The 23,309-nt window shown below is 46.1% G+C and overlaps 1 protein-coding gene across 2 annotated transcripts in view; it reads left to right on the top strand.

Moving 5' to 3' along the window:
• The first annotated feature begins 11,419 nt into the window (after window positions 1-11,419).
• The window catches only part of TMEM131L (transmembrane 131 like), a 151,203-nt gene continuing 139,313 nt past the window's right edge, over window positions 11,420-23,309 (top strand). For both annotated transcript variants that reach the window (XM_068278905.1, XM_068278904.1), the window contains exons 1-2: window positions 11,420-11,637; window positions 12,230-12,300. In XM_068278905.1, the coding sequence (XP_068135006.1) occupies window positions 11,520-11,637; window positions 12,230-12,300 (189 nt within the window). In that variant the 5' untranslated portion in view covers window positions 11,420-11,519. The remainder of the gene's footprint in view (window positions 11,638-12,229; window positions 12,301-23,309) is intronic.

Below are 23,309 nucleotides of genomic sequence, written 5' to 3'. Positions count from 1 at the left end.
CAAACGCTAAAAACCACCTGAAATAAAGACCCTGAGGGAGGAAAGAGATCAAGTATATCCAGTGAAAGAGAGTGCCCTTACCGGAGCTGTGTGAGCTGGAAGCCGAGAGAAGAAGCGCGCCTGACGCGGTCGCAGCTGATCTGCTGCTTCAGAAGAGGCTGCCCAGTGCTGGGATTGGCTGAGTTAAATAATGAAAACGGAGCTCCGTAATGACGTGTACGGCCGTACACGTGACTACCAGGCGGCATGCGGATATATAGCCCCTATCGCTCCCCCCCCCCCTTTTTTTGTCTCAAGTTACAAGAATGGTGGTCTATGCTTCCTCAATCATTTTATAGTTAACATGTCCAATAGGGTTAATAGGCGGGGCTATCACCCATAGTATGCTGCCATGGAATTGCACCAGGAAAGGAAAATTTCCTTTAGGTAAGTATCTTAAATTTTCCAAAATGTGTGGGTAAATCTGCAGCCAATCTTTGTGTATTTTGTGGGTAAATCTGCAGCCAATCTTTGTTTATTTGTGGGTAAATCTGCAGCCAATCTGAATGTATTTTGTGGGTCAAGCTGCAGCCAATCTTTGTGTATTTTGTGGGTCAAGCTGCAGCCAATCTTTGTGTATTTTGTGGGTAAATCTGCAGCCAATTTTTGTGTATTTTGTGGGTAAATCTGCAGCCAATCTTTGTGTATTTTGTGGGTAAATCTGCAGCCAATCTTTGTGTATTTTGTGAGTAAAGCTGCAGCCAATCTGAATGCATTTTGTGGGTAAATCTGCAGCTAATCTGAATGTATTATGTGGGCAAATCTGCAGCCAATCTGATTGCAGTTTGTGGGCAAATCTGCGGCCAATATGAGTGCATTGTGTGGAGAACCTGCAGCCAATCTGGTTGTACTTTGTGGGGATTCTGCTATCACTCCAGTTGCATAATGTGGGGAAATCTGCTGTATTTTTTTACCCGGGGGGGTTGTGTCGGTCTGCCGGCCCTCCACCATGTGGTCTGAAAAAAAAACGGCCCTCCATGGCCGCGAAGTTGGACAGCACTGTACTAGGAGATAACTCTGGTGAAAAAATGAATTACAGTGGTGTGAAAAACTATTTGCCCCCTTCCTGATTTCTTATTCTTTTGCATGTTTGTCACACTTAAATGTTTCTGCTCATCAAAAACCATTAACTATTAGTCAAAGATAACATAATTGAACACAAAATGCAGTTTTAAATGATGGTTTTTATTATTTAGTGAGAAAAAAAACTCAAAACCTACATGGCCCTGTGTGAAAAAGAAATTGCCCCCTGAACCTAATAACTGGTTGGGCCACCCTTAGCAGCAATAACTGCAATCAAGCATTTGCGATAACTTGCAACGAGTCTTTTACAGCGCTCTGGATGAATTTTGGCCCACTCATCTTTGCAGAATTGTTGTAATTCAGCTTTATTTGAGCGTTTTCTAGCATGAACCGCCTTTTTAAGGTCATGCCACAACATCTCAATAGGATTCAGGTCAGAACTTTGACTAGGCCACTCCAAAGTCTTCATTTTGTTTTTCTTCAGCCATTCAGAGGTGGATTTGCTGGTGTGTTTTGGGTCATTGCCGGACATTCTCCTTCAGGATTTTTTGGTAGACAGTAGAATTCATGGTTCCATCTATCACAGCACGCCTTCCAGGTCCTGAAGCAGCAAAACAACCCCAGATCACACTACCACCACCATATTTTACTGTTGGTATGATGTTCTTTTGCTGAAATGCTGTGTTAGTTCTACGCCGGATGTAACAGGACACTCACCTTCCAAAAACTTCAACTTTTGTCTCGTCGGTCCACAAGGTATTTTCCCAAAAGTCTTGGCAATCATTGAGATGTCTTATAGCAAAAGCCTTAATGTTCTTTTTGCTTAAAAGTGGTTTGTGCCTTGGATATCTGCCATGCAGGCCGTTTTTGCCCAGTCCCTTTCTTATGGTGGAGTCGTGAACACTGACCTTAATTGAGGCAAGTGAGGCCTGCAGTTCTTTAGATGTTGTCCTGGGGTCTTTTGTGGCCTCTCGGATGAGTTTTCTCTGCGCTCTTGGGGTAATTTTGGTCGGCCGGCCACTCCTGGGAAGGTTCATCACTGTTCCATGGTTTTGCCATTTGTGGATAATGGCTCTCACTGTGGTTCGCTGGAGTCCCAAAGCTTTAGAAATGGCTTTATAACCTTTACCAGACTGATAGATCTCAATTACTTTTTGTTCTCATTTGTTCCTGAATTTCTTTGGATCTTGGCATGATGTCTAGCTTTTGAGGTGCTTTTGGTCTACTTCTCTGTGTCAGAAAGCTCCTATTTAAGTGATTTCTTGATTGAAACAGGTGTGGCACTAATCAGGCCTGGGGGTGACTACAGAGATTGAACTCAGGTGTGATAAACCACAGTTATTTTTTTTAACAAGGGGGGGCAATCACTTTTTCACACAGGGCCATGTAGATTTGGAGTTTTTTTTTCTCACTAAATAATAAAAACCATCATTTAAAACTGCATTTTGTGTTCAATTATGTTATCTTTGACTAATAGTTAATGTTTTTTGATGAGCAGAAACATTTAAGTGTGACAAACATGCAAAAGAATAAGAAATCAGGAAGGGGGCAAATAGTTTTTCACATCACTGTACATATTGGCCTGAATGTCCGAGAGTGGCCTTGTTAGAGCCCTGCCATGAACTCTATCAAACGTCTCTGGAGAGACTTGAAAATGGCTTTCCACCAATGTGCCTCAACCTGACTGAGCTTGAGAGGATCTGCAAAGCGAAGTGTAAGAAACAAACAAAACACAGAACATTTATATTGCGCTTTTCTCCTGGTGGACTCAAAGCGCCAGAGCTGTAGCCACTAGGACGCGCTCTATAGGCAGTAGCAGTGTTAGGCAGTCTTGCCCAAGGTCTCCTACTGAATAGGTGCTGGTTTACTGAACAAGCAGAGACGAGATTCGAACCCAGGTCACCAGTGTCAGAGGCTGAAGGCTGCCCCGGCACACGGCTCCCATAGATTTCCTCTCTTTAGTTGCTTTTTAGTTGTCTCCTGTAAGTAGTTTCGTAATTTGTCAGTAGCTTTTAGCATCTTTAGTGTAGTAGAGATGGGAAATCCGGATCTTTTCAATGATTCGGATGATTCGAATTGGATCATTGAAAAAATCTGGATCTTTGAACCGAATCTTCACATCATTTTACTAGGGAAGCATTCTGGGGGTGAAATGACTAGCAGGACAGGACTTTCCCTGCAGTGGACAGAGAAGGGGAGGGGGTGGACAGACAGAGAAGGGGAGATGGTGGACAATGAAGGGCAGGGAGTGGACAGAGAAGGGAGGAGGTGGACGAAGAGGGGTGAGCAGAGAGCAGAAATATTTTTTTGCACACAACACCCAATTGCAATCATATGCTTTAAATATATTTCACCTATATGTTCATCTGTATTCTTTGAATGCAAACGTCTCACAGTGAAAGAAAGCATCCCCCAATGTGTCATTTTCTCACCTCGAACACTCATCATAAATTTAGGGAGAAGTTAAGTGCAGCTGTTTAGAGCAGAGTGCAGGAGGATCATAATGCACTGCAATCACAGTGCCTGCCCTGTCATTCTAGCCCAGCACGCTGTCTGCAAAGTTACTGAGCTGTGCTTCTGAGACAAAAGTTACCCATTTGTTCACTATGCACAACTACGGAACAGACAGCTTAAAATTAGCAGCACATTACAGCCAGTACATGTGCTCTACACATACTGTATCTGGCAGTGGCACCCATGTCCCCTCTCTCATCTACCTGTCCCTGCAAGGCTGGGTCCCCTCCAACTGAGCGATCCATCTCTGCTCTGCTTCCAGGACCCCCCTTGCCCGCTGAGAGGGGGGGGCGTGCCGCTCCTGGCTCCACCCCCTCTGTGAACCGAATCGTTCATTTTGATGATCCGGATGATTCGACTCACAAAAAAGATCCGGATCAAAGATCCGAATCGTTCATGATCCGGACAACACTATAGTGTAGTAGCATTAGGATAGTTGTAGCATTTAGGTGTAGGGGTAGCATCTTAGGTGTGTTTTTCACGCACCTGCACTAGCGCCCACGTACCTCCTGATCGCCCACAGGAACACAGACGGCCTGGCTCTGTTCTCCTGCCTCCATCCTGCTGCTCCACGGGTGCCCGGTCACTGGACTGTGGGAGTTACCTCATCCAGGCGCCATCAGAGAGATCACGGCTGTGTCCCCGGGCCCCCGACTGCCGCTGAATCTCCTGGATTCTGCCCATCCTCCGCCAGCAGAGAGCCGCTGCTTTTCACGCTGGTCTCCAGCCTTGGTGCCTGGTTCGCACAGCCCCTCCGCCTCCAGCTGTGTGCCGCTGCTACCCTCCCGCTTGGGGCAGCGAGCCGCTGCTCTCTCCGCTCCCTCCCTCCATCACTGCAGGTCTCCAGCTCCCACGTGCTCACCACGTGGACTGCTTCTTCAGCTGGGCCCAGCGCTGTGTGAGGAGGCTCTTACGCCGCTAGTTGGATACCTGCACAGTTGTCTGGGTATCGGCACCTCGACCACCCACGTGGAGGCAGACCTCACCGCATCAAGACCCCGCTCTGCTGATTTCCACCATCTGGAAGGGATACGATTGGCCACCCACGCTGTGGGTCACGCACCGCCTGGCAGCCGCAGCACCTCTCTTCACTCCACCAGGTCTCCTTCATCGCCTGCTGCTCCTACACTCGCTGCTGCTCCCTGTCCCCAGAGACTGCTGAACAGGCCCAGCCCTGTACTGCCAGCTACACAGGCTACAATGGGGGTGATCTGTTCCATGTGCCGGCTTCCCTCATGTTCTGGACTGGCTGTTTTTCCAACACTGGGGCATCAGGCATTTTGACTGTTTAATCTGCTCCTAGTATTGGGCGTATGGACTGTGTGGGTCTATCTAACTGCTCTGTGGCATATGGACTGTCATTTAACTATTTAACTGCACTGTGGCATATGGACTGTAGGGATGATCGGAAAGAGCAAATTCCGTTCCGCTGGAAATCGCGGATTCCGTCAGCGTTAAATTCCGATTTTTTACGAAATTCCGCGGAATTCCGGATTTCGCCGGAAAAATTAAAATAATCGCAAAGACAACCTTATTTATCCTATATGGTAGCCCATAGACCCTATTAACTGTTCCCTTAGTCCTTTTTCTCCTTCCCTCCTTCCTCCCTGAGGGAGGAGGGTCTCGTCTTCCAGGGAATTGTAGTATTTCAAAAGCCAGCTTACATACCTTGGCCAGGAATTGAACCCAGGTCTGAGTGCGTGGTAGGTAGCTCTCTTCACCACTACACCACCACCAACACTACATGCTGAAGTCAGCCCAGCATGTACCATTATGATATATCCAAGAGAAAAATGAGCTTGCTTAAGGATTTGTAGCATGTCAAAAGCCAACTCACATTGGCCAGGAATAGAACCCAGGCCTACCGCTTTGTAGGCTGCTATCCTAACCATTATACCACCAACACAACACACTACAATGCTACATGCTGAAGCCAGCCTAGCATGTACCATTATGATATATTCAAGAGAAAAATGAGCTTGCTTAAGGATTTGTAGCATGTCAAAAGCCAACTCACATTGGCTGGAATCGAACCCAGGTCTAGTGCTCAGTAGGCTGCTATCCTAACCATTATACCACCAACACAACACACTACAATGCTACATGCTGAAGACATACCCACGAGAAAAATAAGCTCTCTCTCTAGGACTTGATGCCATTGAACTAAATTTTCAGCTTAAAACCATCAACAGATACCGGCAGAAACTGTGGAGATGATTATCGATTTCAGGAAGCATGCCCCCTCACCACCACCAATCCACATTGATGGCACTGAAGTGGCGATAGTTCCCTGTGTCCGCCTCCTGGGCACCACCATCTCAAATGACCTGAGATGGAAGGCTAACACCAGCTGCACCGTGGAAAAGGTCCAGAAAAGGCTCTTCTTCCTTCGACAGCTGAAAAAGTTTGGCATGCCCCAACAGGTCCTCACTAGATTCTACTCTGCCACCACAGAATCTATCCTCTGCTCTTCGATCCTGGCCTGGTACTCTGATTCCTCCGTCTGCGACAGACAAAAACTCCAGAGGGTCATTAGATCAGCAGAGAGAATCATCAGTTGGCTGATGGTGTAATGGTAATGGTTAAGGGCTCTGCCTCTGACACAGGAGACCTGGGTTCGAATCTCGGCTCTGCCTGTTCAGTAAGCCAGCACTAATTCAGTAGGAGACCTTTGGCAAGTCTCCCTTACACTGCTACTGCCAATAGAGCGCGCCCTAGTAGCTGCTGCTCTGCTCTGGCGCTTTGAGTCCGCAAGGAGAAAAGCGCAATATAAATGTTATTTGTCTTGTCTTGTCTTGCGTTCAGGGCGTAGATTCCGGGTCATCCCCACCAGGACCACGAGACACAGGAACCCTTTTTTCCCTTCTGCAGTCAATCTCCTGAACTCCACTCACGTTTCATTTGATGCCATGTTGCCAACTCATCCCTTTAATTATTGACACATGAATTATGCAGGTCTTGTGGCTAAGTAGATGCAACTTAGGTACTAATAATTAGGTATGTTCAATTGGATTTGGAATGCTGTTATAAATAATTTGGATCAGAACAGGGGGAGGGGCTTGTCACCGCCTCTGCTTGCTGTCCAGCACGCCGCGTCCCAACACGAAGTGGAGGTCAGTGTGCAGAGGTGGCGGTGAGTGTGCTTTAACCCCCCTGTCATGGTCCCCTTTAGTGTAAATTCGAGTTCTGATCTGAGTGATTCGGTACAGCGTTCCGAACCTGATTGATTATCCCTATGGATAAAGTGTAAATAGCCCCTGAACCTGCATAACTTAGATGTGTCATTATTAAATGGGATGATTTAACAACCCTGCATTATGGAGTAATAGGTAGATTAATGAGTAAAATAAAGAATGTAAATGGTTGTAGCATCAGAAAAAAGGAAAAAAAAAACATTGAAAACCTGAAAAATGTGAAAAAGTTCTAAAACCAGTGTATATTATAGAGAAGAATAGAAGAAGAGTGGATACTGAAAACTTTAAAGAAGTCTAAAAAGGAATCAGAGATTTACAAGGAAGGTTTCTGCATAATGACATCCACTAGCTGTATAGAGCACACTCTTGTCATTGTTTGTGATTACTCAGCTGCAGGGAGAATTCTGTTTCACTATCAGGTTTCCATAAGTAATGAATGTGAAATTATCACAGGCAATACGAGAAGTGTACTATACAACGGCATTCACGCTGTTGCAGCACTAATTTATGAATGACAGATTGATGGGTACAGTAGATTAAGTAACATGATGCTATAGGGCACAGGGAGATGGACAGGTACAGTCCCAGCCCCCATACCAAAGAAAGGAACATTCTCACTGTTTGCATGGGTTTCCTCTGGATGTTCTAGTTTCCTCCCACACTCCCCCAAAATATCCTGGCATGTTAAAGGGCTGCCCTGGATTGAGACTGTGATCCCTGATGATGGACAGTTAATAATAAGAGGTGAATATTCACCTGATGATGGATAGGGAAACCTCACAGCGACACCTCCCGAGGAACGAGCATTCCCCCATCCATAGTACTATCCTCGGAAACATGCAACGTTATGCGATGGCACATGATGGGTGTGAACGGGAGGTCAAACTATCGCGGCAGTTTGTGTGGGGGAGTCGTCAGGGATCTTAAAGATCTGGTACCCCATGACGGTCATAATCGGAAAACATTGTTCGATCAATGGCATGCACGTACCCACGTCGCAAGATTGTGGAAACGATTGCTCATTGCACAAAAAAGCTGATCATCGGATCAATCGTGAAAAAAGTTGCAACATGGGTACGAGCCTTAAAGAGAACTTGAGGTAGGTTCTAAGAATGCTATTAGCACACAGAGGCTGGGTCTGCATGCCCAGCCTCTGTTGCTATACTGTCTCCCCCCACAGGCCCCCCTGCACTCTGCTTACCCCCCATAAATCATACGCCGCGCTGGAGACACGTAGCGTGTCGCAGCCGGCTGTTTACCTCTGCATCTGTCAGTCTCTGCTGCTCCCCACCTCCTCCATAGCTCGGGTCTCGGGCCTGCATCCCTTCCCTCTCCGCTGATTGGAGGTAAAGGACGCGGGCGGGGACCGGCGCTATGGAGGAGGCGGGGGAGTGGCAGAGACTGACAGCTGCAGAGGTAAACAGCCGGCTGTGGCACGCTGCGTGTCTCCAGCACGGCGTATGATTTATGGGGGGCAAGCAGAGCGCAAGGGGGGGCTTGTGGGGGGAACTGTATAGCAACAGAGGCTGGGCAGTATATGCAGACTGTGTGTGCTAATAGCATTCTTAGAATTTACCTTGGGTTCTCTTTAAAGTGTACCAAAGCTATCAGTGCATATTAATTAAGGTGCCAGGTCAGCACACACAGACTCACAGCAGGGAAGCTCTGTGAGGGCCAATGCACACCAAAAACCTCTAGCAGATCTGCAAAACGCTAGAGGTTTTTGAAGCAGATTTCAGAGCGATTCTAGGCATGTTTTCTACACATGCCTAGCGTTTTTTGAAGCGTTTTTGTATAGGAGATTACAAATATTGTTACAGTAGAGCTGTTACTGAACAGCTTCTGTAACAAAACCGCCTGGAAAACCGCTCTGATCTAGCATTTTTCAGAGCGATTTTCCACTTTCCTATACTTTAATATTGAGGCAGAAACGCCTCCGAAATCTAAAAAATGCTGCAGCCCCTGAGTTTGTATTTGTGGAAAAAACGAACTGCTCTGGTGTGCACCAGCCCATTCACTTTCATTAGCCAAGCGGTTTTCACCCTGCAAGCATTTTAAAAAACGCTTCAGAACCACTCTGGTGTGCACCAGCCCTGAGTCAGGCAGAAGCAGCAGAGCAGAGTGAGAAACTGGCAAAGATCAGCTCAGTGTAGAGCAGATGCTGCCTCCTACAGTCTGCCACCCCCAGTTATTTGATTCAGTTGGATTCATGGTAGGGCCGGCCCTGGATCCTGGGTATAATGGGCTTCCGAAATTGCACAGTTGAATCATGATTTTTAAGCCAACAAGATCCAAAGTCGGATTTACTACGACAACCTGAATTTGAACATCAACACTATTAACAACACAACTGTACAGCACGGGGGCCCAAACTGTCAAATGAGGTATCATTCCCTGCTGGGCGACAGTAATCGGATGTGAGCTCGTAGCCAACCTGTAATGAAAAAAAAATCCCTGGGGGATACTTACCTCTGGATCATAACAAGGCTTCCCCTGTCCTCCAGTGTCCCGGCAATGAAACGCTGCAGCCCCCGAACAGCAGCGAGGTAAATATTTACCTACCGCGATCCTGCGCAGGCGCACTAGCTGCTCTCCATTCGGGTTAAGGCAAGAAATAGCTGAACCCGATTGGATCCACTCTACTGCACAGCTGCGAGTCCTTTACGCCTGTGCAGTAGAGCGGATACGATCAGGTTCGGCTATTTCCGCCTTACCCGACCAAAGAGCCACTAGTGCGTCTGCTCAGGATCGCGGAGAGGGAAATATCGCCTGCACCTGCGCAGCCTTGTCAAGGGAGGTTTTCGGAGAGCCAGCGCTGGATTCCCCCAAGCTACAGGGGACGGAGAAGCCTCATTGGGACCACAAGGCTTCCCCCTCCCGAGGTAAGTATCCCCCAGAGGGGATTTTTTTTAGCATACAGAGTCTCTTTAAGATGCCCATTAACGGTACAATTTTTTTTACCAAATGCGATCTTTCAATGTGATTTTTACGATCGAAAATAATCGGAAGGTAATTATTGATTGTTCACATTTACTGAACGATTCTTTCTTCAAATTTGATCATAAAATCCAACTTTCGGATTGAATTTATCCTATTTAGCAAACGACCAAAGAATCGTTCCATATCGATTGCATTCATAAACTGCGGATTTTCTATACAATTCGATCTTTAAAATTGCATCGAAAGATTGCATTTGGTGAAAAAATGATAACGTTAATGAGAACCTTTAGGCTCATAGCAGCTGTGCTAGAATGAAGCTTAGTACATAAATCTAATTTTGATTGACAAAATTTACCACATCCATACAGTATGAGGGTCAACAGATTGTGAATACTAACAACAGATTGTGCAGGTAAGCTTTCATACTACAAGGAAGTGGTGAAATAAACCAATCGATATTGCATGTGTGTACCAGGCTTTAGCTGTTAGCCGACCATCTGCTAGGTCAATCGATTTCTGTCATGTCCGATCTGGGATCAATTTTCAGATAACTACTGCACAATGCAATGTCAGGTTTGGGAGAGGCACACCTTGCCGTACAAAGTTGGGTGCACAGCCTAGATGCAAAGCAACATCAGTCCAATATAGAAAATCCAAGGTCGGCTGGCACACTAATCTCGATATTCAAGGATATTTATTCCTTATTGCATGCACAACATGACAATTGTTTCGGGGCCATGGAGGGTCCCCTTCATCAGATATAAAGTGCAGACATATAAAACAAAATAAATCATGTAATTCACCAGAAGCAGATCTGACATGTCATAAATTGTGGGTTTGATCTGAAGGGAAATTGCATAGTGCCAAAGGAGGGGTAGAAAGACTGGGGGTAGAACAGTGCTGTACACAAGACCCTGCTGAATGCTGCATATGGACTGTCTACAAATCTTTGTATGATTCATTATCACTGGCAGAGTAGATGCAGTCATTAGAACAATTTTGCAGTGAGCAGAAAGGGTACTTATCCGTTAGCCGGGCGCAACCGGCAGGTGGCGCTAATTACTATTCCTCCTCCAGGCCGCCATGGATAGTAGGGAAAGATGTAATTCTGGTGGAGTTATGTCGCCACCTGCTGGATGCGCCCGGCTAACGGATAAATACTGCAGAAAGTTCTTTTTCTCCTTGCCCTTAGTTGTCAGTCTTTCAGGGCTGGGCCCCTGTGGCTTCTGGGCCCCTCTGCGGCTGCATTCCTTGCAGGGTCTACTTTTAGGCCCCTAAAAAAGCAGCCTAGTATAAGCGAGGTATTATTTTCTAAAGGCAGCTCCTGTGTGAGCGTTGCACATCTGACAAGGCTCACGATCTGCCCAGTATTCCCTGGAATTGTCGAGTGATATATTTTTATGTAGATAGAATGATGTTGCTATTTACAACAAAGTAGACAACACTATAGTTAGGGACTTCCCAGCGGCCCTCTGGGTTACAAGCTCGCCCCAGCCCCCTGGCCTATAGGATGCAGCTTGCTAGTAAGCAGAGCAGAGACAAGGTGCCCAGGCAGGCAGGCGTCTGGGCGAGCGGCTGGCCACTTGCGCCTGGCATGTTGCAGAGAGAAGGGGGGCTGGCTGGCACGAGCTCTTTGTTAGGTGGGAAGGAAGGAAGGGAGGGCTAGCTCCGCCCAGTGGTGCACGCAGGCAGTGACAGGCCACAGCACACACTCCCCAGGGCGCGTTCACATACACCGCCCCACGTGTGCACGGCGGGCCCGCCCGCTCCGCTGCTGCTGCGAGCTCAGAGCCCGAACAACAGAGCAGCATGGCGGGGCTGCTTCTCCCTCGCGGGGGGAGTCACTGCTGTGCCGCCACGGCCGTCAATCTCATGCTGGGGGTCTTCCACGTCTTGTTGCCCTGCTTTCGGCAAGGAGGAGGGCAAGGTGAGGGCTGCGCTGCGGGCTCGGAATATGAGCACAATGGGCGCAACGTCTTCTGCTGCTGGAGGGCCTGCTTCATGGGGCGGACTGTGCAGCAGACAGGAGGAGATGGGCCTCTGCTGAACCTGCATGGATCACAATGAGCTGTATTCTGTGGCTGGAAGACATGGTGGAGCCTTATTGTTTGCATTGTCCATGTGCTGTGATGGGGGGGGGGGGCAGCAGGCTGTGTCACTGGACCCCCCACCCTCCTCATATCTGTGGAATTTGGACCTCTAGGATTTGGGGTACCAGCAGTTATAGGCAAGTTGTCTATCTTTGCTGGACCTGCAGGACTTGGGGTAGCAGGCAAGGTGGCTATCTTTGTGTCTTCTGGCATCCCAACTCCTGGACATGGCCACAGGCAGGCAGCACCTGGTAACCATGTGTACACAACATCACTCCCATGCTATCTCTTGGCACATGTCTTCTGCCTTTAACATAATAACATAATGTGTTTTTAAGCATTGTGTTATTGTATGAGTCAAATAATGCCTATATAGTCTTTTATGTTAAAAATAAAGCCATCTTTTGTCTTGTTTTGTGCATCCTCCAGTGATCGAGCCTGTACCCAGCAAGGTGGAGCTGTGGCAAGCTGAAGATACAGACCTTATGCTTCCCTCTCAGGTGAGAGATGGAGTTTTGTATTGTTTTCAAATACCTTAATTATTAAAATTGGGTGGTATGATTGCCATGTGTATTGTTCTTGCCTTGGAATAATAAAGTTATCTTGCAAATATGATGGCTGTCAATGAACAGCTACAGTAATTTGTGCATTATTGATTTTGGCACCAGTAAGATGGAGAATCGCCTGTGTTACACTTGATGTAATATTTAACTTCCAGGATGTTTTCTTTGTAAACAAGTGGGATATCATCAGCTTGTAACAATGGGGGCTACGTGTGCAGCGGCACCTACGTTGTCATGGAACGTGCATTGAGTGTTCTGCCACTGATATCGCTTTACATCTCTTTATGGAGATGCTTAGAATATGCATTTTTGTGTATATGTTTAAAAGAAGAGCTGAAAGCATTTTCTGAGGTTACATGCCGTGCTGCAATACAATACGTATACTTATTTTTTTATTTATTTTTGCCATGTTTAGTGTTTGATAAGTTGCAGTCATAAACCTGCTTGTTTGCCAGGGGCATGAAGAACAACTTTCCATACATGGGAACAGTGTCTTGAAGGAAGAATTCCGTTTTGCTAAGGCTTGGTACACACAATCTTTTTGGGCAGTTGATTGTTCTGACCCATCTCCTGATCAGAGATTGGCATGCAATAGGTCTTCCAATTGGTACTTTGTTCTGCTCAACTTCATGCTGGTCCCTGTAAATATTAATTGATAGCACAGTACATCCACGTGTGAATTTACAGATCAAAATTTGCCAGCATGGTCTCACAACAACTGATATCATCATCTTATCAGTCTGCAGCAAATGCATTTCCTTTCCGCATCCAGTCCAATTTATTCATGTGAAGTTCATTAATAAAGTGAATATTGGTTTCTTTGTACCAGCTCTTATGCTGGGAATACACGATGCGTTTTTCCGGTCAATTTTCGGTCCAAACGATTTTCCGGTTGATTTCCTGCTTGATTTTCTTATCTATATCCATTCACTTCTATGAGAAATTGATCGGAAATAAGATCCGACATGTCGGAAATTATCTATCGAAACATCTGTCTGCGAAAAAACGTATGGTGTATTCCCAGCATAAGGGCCCTTTTTACACTTAATGCATTTTCTTTTTCTCCATAGCAGTGTATTATGAAACGGGCCATAGGGAAAGATGGACACTGGACTGCACATCAGTTCTCCTTTCAGTTACAACTGATACAGTGTAAAAGGACCCTAATGCCGGGTACACACAATGCAATTTCCTGTCTGATTGACAGGTAATCTGACAGGAAGTTGCCTCGTGTACATGTCCAAACTCCTGATCGACAATGGGATTTATTTTTCTGGTTATAACTTCAGAAAATCAATCCTGTAATTGAACAGGAGCAGATTGGACATGACAGAAATAATTGTCCAATTTCCGTCGATTGGACAGGAAATAGTATCGTGTGTACCCAGTATTAGGCTAAGCTCACAATGGTGCATTGCCTTGGACAATATAATCTCATTGCTAATGCGATGCATTTATATTGTAATGGTACTGTAATGTAATGGTACTGTTCACACCAGCACATTGGAAGTGTGGCACAACGGATCGGTCGGGCATAGCGCAATGCATTACTGCATAATGCGACTGTTAACCGTGACAATGAAGCATGCATACTTGGTACTGTGCACTATGACTTTTCCTGCTGCTGTGTACTTGTTTTCACAGGGAACTTACCCCAACTACCTACTGTGAAGGTAGCCTAACTTTTAGGATCCTTTCACACTAGATCCGTAGCAACAGACAATATAATGGCAAGGCAGTGCAATTATATATCAGTGGTGTGGTGGTTTTCGCAAAGCATTCTGTTTATCTACTGGAAACCAAGCGCGTTTACATAGGCAGTGAAGTATATTTCAATGCATGGTACTGTGTGCGTTGCATTGTACGCATAACGCATGTTGTGACTTATCACTGTTACATTGCGATCCTATCAACAGTGCAATGTACATAGTGTGAAAGCTGTCTAATTCTGAAAACACTTTTTAGAGTACTGTTGTAACCTATAACAACTAGAGATCCTCAATGATAAGATATTTTTTTTCAAGTTGATGCAAATTGTGTTGCAGTTTATGTTCAGACTGAAATTGGTTCGGTCCAAATTGCCAGCAACTGAATTTCATAGGTCCATTGTTGGCATACAAATTACAAAGCATTTTCATCGTCCGACAACATTGCAATTCATTGATCATCTCTGATAACCAATCAGAATTGACATTGTTTTAGCCTGGAAAGTGCAACATCCATTTTGATTGGTTGCTGTAGGTTCCTTGCTTTTTGCGGTAATGAGTAACTTGGCCTTCTTTAGACAATAGCCCATTCACAAGAATCATGTATGAAATCTGGCCTTGTTGCAGATTGTAACAAAACATTAGATGATATAAGGGCAGATCAACCAAGAGATAGATCTCTTTGATCTGAGAGAGATCTGGTGCCTGCCCGGTTCCTGATCGAATTCAGCATGAAATCTCTCGGCAATTGGCTTTGTGACGCCACCCCCGGTGCTGTGCTTCCTCGGTGCCCCATGCGTGAATACTTTACCTGTCTGTGCCTGTCGCTGGCTCTGTGCTTCGCCCTCATATATGTGTCCATGTGGTTGCCTGTGTAACATCACACGCCTGCAACCACATGGAGCACATTTTACACTAGGGGAGGACAGTGACGCACAGCGGGACTCAATGCATGAAGTGTGAACACAACCTTTAGGCAGGGGTCACACTTGTCAGCTTTCGTACGCGTTTTCTGCACAGAAAAACTGTTTTCAACTGAGAACTCATGTTAATCAATGAGCTAGGTCACACTTGAATGCAGATTTCGCTCGCAGAAAAAAAACTGACACCTTGCGCAATTTGTCAGTTTTCTCTATAAATTACATTAGCTGTTGTAAGGTAGAGGTCACACTTGTCTTTCAGTTTTCTGAAAAGTGCAGAAACTGAAAGACAAATGTGACCCTTGCCTTAAGGTCCGTACATACGCTGGACTGCAGGCAACGACGGGTCTGTCGTCACCTCCCGCTGGGTGGGCGTTTCAGGGACAGTACGGCGTGTGTACAGTCTGTCTGCAGACTGATACGGCTGTTTCTGAGCCACCCGCCTGGCGGATCGCTCAGAAACAGCCGTATCAGTCCGCCGACAGACTGTACACACGCCGGACTGTCTGCTGAAAACCCGCCCAGCGGGAGGTGACGACAGACCCGTCGTTGCCTGCAGTCCGGCGTGTGTACGGACTTTTCACACTTAAACTGTTGCGTCACACAAAATTATGATGCGGATGCAAAGGTGATCCTATTGAGCTAGCACATTGATCTGTGTGTTAGGATGTGTTGTGCTAATGCAGTGCACTCTAGCATTACAGGATGCGGTGCGAGTTTACATTGGAAGTGAGGCATATGCGAATGGTACTGTGTGCCTCACTGCATGGGCGCACAGTACTGTTAAGGTGCCACGTGACTTTTCGGCAACGTTGCACTGCAACGGATTCTACATTTACTTTTATTAGGTGTTGCTAGCATAGAAACAATAGGGGATCTATTCAGAGGGGATGCGGACAGCCATAAAGCTATCTTATTTTTATGACAGTCTTCTTTTGTATATGAGAAAAGTGAGATACTGAGAACATTTATACTTCGTATGTTGGATCCTATTTTTAAACTGGGTACATTTGCTTGAATTAATCTGCTAATTGAACATACATTTAAAAAAAAAAAAAAAACCGGCACGGGAGATTGCTGCTAGTAGAATATTGGTAAAATTACCGATATTCGTCCAATAGGAAAATAATGGTTATCTTTACTGATATCTTACTAAGTCTTAACCTAACCCCACTCTGACACAGAACCCTCCATCTACCGTTGCGTAACCCCAAGACCTCTCTCTACTGATACTTAATACAACCCCCCCCCCCTTCCCCCTCCTAACCTTAACCACTGCCATAAAGCCACAATTTGCGGCATAAAAGGCAAATTTCCGTTCCCGATAGAATCGCAGGTGCCAAGGCATGCGGATATGCAAATTGTTAGGTGTGTATGCACCTTAAAGTAAACCTTTTTAGGTTTTGCTTGCATAACTTTTCAGAAGTCAATACAGCTAGATTCACACTGTACATGTTGCATAACACATGCGTTAAGAGTGGGAACTGTAAAGGTAGCCATACACTGGTCGATTTGCCATTAGATCGACCAGCTGACAGATCCCTATCTGATCGAATCTGATCATAGAGGGATCGTATGGCTGCCTTTACTGCAAACAGATTGTGAATCGATTTCAGCCTGAAACCGATCACAATCTGTTGAGCTGCTCCTGCCGCCTGTGCCTCCCCCCCGTATACATTACCTGAAGCTGGCTCCCGGGCGTCCTCTCCGCGCTGCACCGCACCGCTCTGTTCTTGCTCCATCCCGGCGCTTCCTGTGTCACTCCGTGACCAGGAAGTTCAAATAGAGCACCCTCTATTTGAACTTCCTGGTCACTGCAGTGACACAGGAAGCGCCGGGATGGAGCCGGAACAGAGCGGTGCAGCGCGGAGAAGACGCCCGGAAGCCAGCGTCACGCGCACCCTACCCGCGGGCGATCGAGGGTAATTTCCCGCACGGCGCGATCGACGGACCGATCCGATTTCGGGAGGAAATCGGATCGGCGGGTGCGTTTAGCGCGAACGATTGGCAGCAGATTCGATCCCAGGATCGAATCTGCTGTCGAAACGACCGCGAATTGGGCCAGTGTATGGCCACCTTAATGGAGACTGGACATAGACTAATTAAAAGCCTGCATACAGCAAGTTAGAAAGACATGATCTGTTACAACACAGAAGTGTGAATAGCACTATAGAATTTTTTTGGGCAGTGAGTTGCCATGCTGAAATATTCCACAGTGCAGCGGATGTAGTGTGAAAGGGCCCTTTGGCCTACTTTGAAGTGATTTAACAAAAGCCTAAAAAGCACAAACTGCATTTTCTGTGGTTATCTGGGAATTTTAGTCTGTTGTGGGTGATTTTATCTGCATTTTCATGAATGTTTTCACATGACTTTTTCCTTGGTAAACAGTCCCCTGAATGCTGCAGGCCGTGTTTACTTGGATGCAACAAAGCTAATGCCCTAAAATGCCTCTGTCTTCTGGGACATTGCCATGCATTGGGAATACTCGCAATGCCATTTTAGGGTGTTTAAATTCCTGGAAAGTGCCTACTTAATTTAGGTGATTGCAAAGTTAGGTGGGTGCAAGGATCATTTAAATGAGTTCAGGTTAAGCATAGTTTAAGCTCAGGGTTTAAATTAAAGCTACATATACACATTAGATAAAAAAATCTAACATCTAACAATCGACTATCAAGTGTGTGTGTGTGTGCGTCCAGTGCCTACCTGTTAAGGATCCTCAATAAAGAACGATCAGCTCCTCCCCCAATCTCCCTCTCCCCTTCCCCCTCCGTGGGAAGGCAATCTATTGTGCGCCAATTATCCCTCCGTTCCCCTCTGTAACAGAATGCACAGCTAGCGAGATGTTTCTTTGTAAGACGAGATCCCCACGCTTAATTGGTCCAATAGGCTGTCTGTCACTTGACAGGCAGCCTATTGGGCCAAAGTGTGGGGATCTCTTTGTACAAAGTGAATCAACCCCTAAGGCCTCGTTCACATCTGCTGCGCTGAAAAACGTGTTAAAGCGCATGGTAAAAAACGCATGCGCTTGTGCGCGCTTTAGTCCGCGTTTCTGTGCGCTGCGCTTCTTTAAAGCACGTTTTGCTTACTGTAGCAGCAGCAGTTGTCAATAAAACTTTGTTTTTGTATGTAAATGTATTTTTTTCTCCAATTAGGGGTAAAAAACGCATGCGCTTCTATGCGCTTGTACGCGCTTCTATGCGCTAAAAAAGCGGACCCATTCACTTGCATTGCTGTGCGCTTTCCAGCTCAACGCACAGAAATGCCTGCAACACTACGTTTCTGTAACGCTGCTCAGCGCAGCGCATAGATGTGTACCAGCTACATTTAGTTACATGGAAAAATCAATACCTTGCTGAACGCACAGGGCAGTGCGCTGTGGAAAGCGCACAGAAACGGCCCTGATGTGAACGAGGCCTTAGGCCCGGTTCACACTTGCGGTGGCCCTCCGGAATCGCCGTGCCGGAGCCGCACCGCTTGCAGAACGGACGCACGGCATAGCAATGAAAGCCTATGCATCCGTTCACATGCGTCCGTTCTGCCGAACCGGAGCCGGACCGGATCCGGGCCGGATCCGGACTCCGGCCTCCGTTCCAACATGCGCTATTTTTTCATCCGGCTCCTCCGGCAGCCGTATCCGGGGCGGAGCCGATCTGCACCATCCGGCCAATACAAACCAATGGGAACCGGAGAGCACACAACACACTGGCTGAGAAATCCGGATGTTCTACCCCACTTCCTATGGGGATTGTTGCGGCGATATTGGATGGGGACACATGGGCAAGCATTTTGGAGTGGAGCAGCACAGCTGGATCCGGATCCGGAGATGTTGGCAGCATGTCGGAGGTGGAGGTGAGTGCTAAACAGCAGAGGGCCTGATTCCACAGGTCCCCCTTCTGCTGACCTCCCAGACCCCAACATTTTTTTTGTTTTTAACGTAACTTTTGCCAAACGGATCCGGATCGCATCCTGATGGACACCTGATGCAACCTGACCGGATCCGGATCGGATCCGGATCAGAACCGTACGGTTCCGATCCGGATCCGGTCAGGTCATCCGGTCCGTTTGGCAAACAACCGCTAATGTGAACCGGGCCTTAGTCAGCTAGCTAATTGTACAAACTGTTAGTCAGTATTTCTCCTGTCTGGCTCTCGGGGAAATTGCGGATGTTGCTGAAACCTAAGAGAAGCTGAAGATGTCTGACACTTCTGCTGCCCAGAGGATCAACTGTATACTCATCACCATGGCAACAGGGACGTGAGCCCTACTGTTCCAGTTTGAAATATATTGTATGACTCACGGAATTACATTTTAAAATATGTAACGTAGGTTTGCCCTCGCATCGGATGCAGCAAAAACATCACTTCAGTTGCATCGTGCCGCACTGCGTCTGTATGAAAGGCCCCATAGACTAACATTGCCCTAGCGGTGGGCTGCTGTAGAAATGCCGCACCACATCAGTGTGAAAGGGCCCTGAGCCTATTGTCAGTGGAAGAGATATTGTGTGAGGGGGGGGGGGGGGAAGGGGAGGGGTTAAATAAGGGTTTAAAATTATCAGGCAGTTTCCCAGTTCTTGTTCTTTGGCCTAGTGCACACCAGAGCGTTTTGGCTGCGGTTTGCGATCCGCTTGCGGGTGCGGATCCGCAAGGGTAATGTATTTCAATGGGCTGGTGCACACCAGAGCGGGAGGCGTTTTGCAGAAACGCATACTCCCGGGCTGCTGCAGATTTTGGATTGCGGATGCATTTCTGCCTCAATGTTAAGTATAGGAAAAACGCAAACCGCTCTGAAAAACGGCACTTCAGAGCGGTTTGCCAGGCGTTTTTTGTTACAGTAGCTGTTCAGTAACAGCTTTACTGTAACAATACATGAAATCTACTACACCAAAAACGCTTCCCAAAACCGCAAAATGCTAGGTGAAACGCTACATAAAAATAAGAAAAAGCATTTCAAAATCTGCTAGCATTTTGCGGATCTGCTAGCGTTTTTTGCTGTGCAACAGGCCTTTCTCCTGTTTTCCTCTGCGGAAACCAGGAAAACTGAGATGATTTAAGATTTTATGAAAATATAAAATAACATTTCTGTCAACCATGATCTTACAGAAAGTCAGCAGAAGCAAGCAAGGGACTGAACTCCGGCTCTTTCCAGTTCTCCTTTTCTTGTTCATGGTTTGGAGCTGTAACTGATAAATTCTTCAGTATCTTCCGAACAGCAGACCGTTAAATAAAGATTCATGAGAAATGGTTAGACAAGATATAACCCTCTGAGGTGAATCTAGACATCCAGTGCTGTGACACAGGCTACAAGATAGCATGGAGACGAAGAATGTGGGTTGGGCAGCAGGAGAGTCCATGTTTGTACAGCAATTTCTGTATGCAACTTTCACAATATTATGAAGACAGTTTGCAGTCATAGTAGCTACTGGATTTCTGGATTTCAGCCTGGCCACATAAACAGCTAACCCAGCTTACCCGTCTCTTTTGCCTTACTAATACTAACGTGTAACTCTGTTCACAGAAACAATGCATTAGTGAAAGGCTGCAGGAGTTTAGGTAGAGGGACTTAGTAAGGGCTGGTTCCTGATATACTTAAGTTTTTGTTTTTTTCTTTTTGCATGCACGTGTTTGCTAGGAAACACATTTTCACACAGAATCCCCATATTAATGTTCCTATTTATGCAATCAATTTTTGCTCCACACGTGCAATGCGTGCTGCATTTAGGTGTATCTTCCACTATTGGCAATAGGAGGGAATAAAAGTCTGGTGGACTAGCTGCCTACATAGCCAGGTCTTATGGGGCTACAAATGTCTGGTGGACATTCTGCCTACCTAGCCAAAAGTCTTTATGTGGCTACAAATATCTGGTGGACTGGCAGCCTTTATAACCAGGTCTTATGTGGCTACAAATGTCTGATGGACTGGCAGCCTGTATAGCAGGGCTGTGGAATCGGAGCAATTTTGGGTACCTGGAGTTTAAGTCAGTGGTTTCATAATCTGAGTAGTTGGAGTCTGATGACTTTTGTACCGACTGCACAGCCCTGCGATAATAGCCAGGTCTTACGTGGATACAAATGTCTGATGGATTGGCCGCTTACATAGCAAGGTCTTATGCGGCTAGTGCATACATGTTGATCTAGCCTTGTTAGCATTTACCACAACAAAAAAGGAAAAAAGCTCACTGGGGCCACAAAGATCCAAAAAATATACAAAAGCTTTATTGTGGACACAAAAAAGCTTAACCTTCTTAGATTCCAGGTGACACTTTTGACATACAGTATGTGGATGTAAGTTCTAATGCCACAATGGTCTTGTAGTGAACCTATAAAAGGGAAGCACTTTTTTAAATCATGTACAGTAGATGATATTTTTACTGCTAGTATGTTATAGATATGTTTGTACCATAATGTCATGTTCTGTGTTTTTTTTAATTTTATTAGGAGGCAATAAACAAAGGATAATACAAATAAATCAGAGAGATACATAAATCAATCTTGATTCCTTTCCAGAGTACATCCCTCCCATATGCATATCCTCCTTTTTTTTTTTTTTTTTTTTTTATTATACGTTGAGCAGTCATAGCTGAGACAAAAACAGTGAGGCTGTAGACAAAAAGAACTGATTGTATTATGAGAGTCTGATGAAAAATAAACGACTTGATCAGTTCGAAGTATAGCATTAAGCCCCATCTACACTATGGGACATTGCAGCGATCCGGTGGCTCGATTAGCCGCGAGATCGCCTCTCCCGTGTGCCCGCCGCATTCGATTCCCCGCTTGTGCCCGCCGGCGCCGCTAATCTTCTGCTCAATTCCCTGCCATTGTCCCCTCGCGGGGAGCGAGCAGGGAATCGGCGGTGCGGAGATCCGTCCTGTCGGATCTTATCAATCGAGCCGCAGCAGCGGCTCGATTGATAAGGAGCATCGCGGCCGCATCTACTCGTGTAGATGCGGCTTTAGAATTTACGATTAGTGATGGGCTCACGAGAACTTACCTACTCGAATTCATGATTCAAATGACTCATAATTGCCTCAACAGCTGTGTGCATGGGAGGCGGGGGGGTTTACTTACCCAGAATTCTGTCGGCTTCTATGCGTCCCGAACGTTTTGCACGCGGCCTATGGGATGCGTTGCAAGACTCACTATCGCACACTTTCTCCTTCAAGCCGGAAGGAGAAAGTGTGCGGTAGTGAGTCTTGCAACGTGTCCCATAGGCCGCGTGCAAGATGTTTGGGATGCATAGATGTAACCCTCCACGTCTCCCATGCACACAGCTGAGGCAATTAAGCCTCATTTGAATCACAAATTTGAGTAGGATAGGTAAATTACTCATGAGCCCATCACTATTTACGATATGACCCTCAACATATAACCCTATAATCAACAAGCTAGACAAAAAGGACAGTCTAACAAACTGTTTGTTTTACACCGCTAGAAATACTGATGGTGCTTTGTGTCCTGAGCTTGTATTTTTGTGTGATTTAGAGGGGCTGTGCAAATAAAAACGGAACCAAACTGGAGCAGATGCCATTTGCAAACAATCCAGTTTAAAGGGACTCCGAGCAGTGCAGAAACTATGGAAAGATGCATATCATTTTAAAGCTCTCTTTCTCCTCTTTCCAATGCCGCGGCCGCAATTTCAATCGCGAGAGGAGAAAGAGAGCTTTAAAATGATATCCATCTTTCCATAGTTACATTGTATTACACAGGGCGACTTTTTCTGCTGAATGGAGCTGCTGACACTGGGGAAAGTGTCGTCCTGTGTAATACAAGTAACTATGGAAAGATGGATATCATTTTAAAGCTCTCTTTCTGGCGACACCTAAATCGTCACCCTACGCCTTTTTAGTTTTCTTTATTTTCGCGATTGAAATCGCGGCCGCGAAAACTAAAAGGCGTAGGGCGGTGGTTTATATATATATATCATTGGAAAGAGGAGAAAGAGAGCTTTAAAATGATATGCATCTTTCCATAGTTTCTGCACTGCTCGGAGTCCCTTTAAGGTTGTAATTTGAAACAATAATTCTAGTTACCTTTCTTTAGTTTCATTTCCACCTGTCTTGATATGTCAGTGGGATGTGATATAAGGGGCCTGTTTACTGATATTCCCACGTTTTATAAAGCGGAGCTGTCCTGTTTGTTGGAGACAAAGCCTGCACTGACAGTATTGCTACTTCTAGCTGTTGTGTGCAGTAGCCCTTCTGGTACAGCCCAACCAGTGTGGTGAGATAAGCTTGTGGTGGTGGCAGGATGGAGGGAGGCATTTTAAAGTTTGTATGCCGTACAAGAAAAAAAAAAGTGTTGGTTCATTTGGTCATGAAATATGT

Source organism: Hyperolius riggenbachi, chromosome 1 (assembly GCF_040937935.1).
Source record: "Hyperolius riggenbachi isolate aHypRig1 chromosome 1, aHypRig1.pri, whole genome shotgun sequence".
NCBI lineage: Eukaryota > Metazoa > Chordata > Amphibia > Anura > Hyperoliidae > Hyperolius > Hyperolius riggenbachi.
Note: the sequence above shows the minus strand (reverse complement) of the source record. Positions and strands in the feature narration are given on the sequence as shown.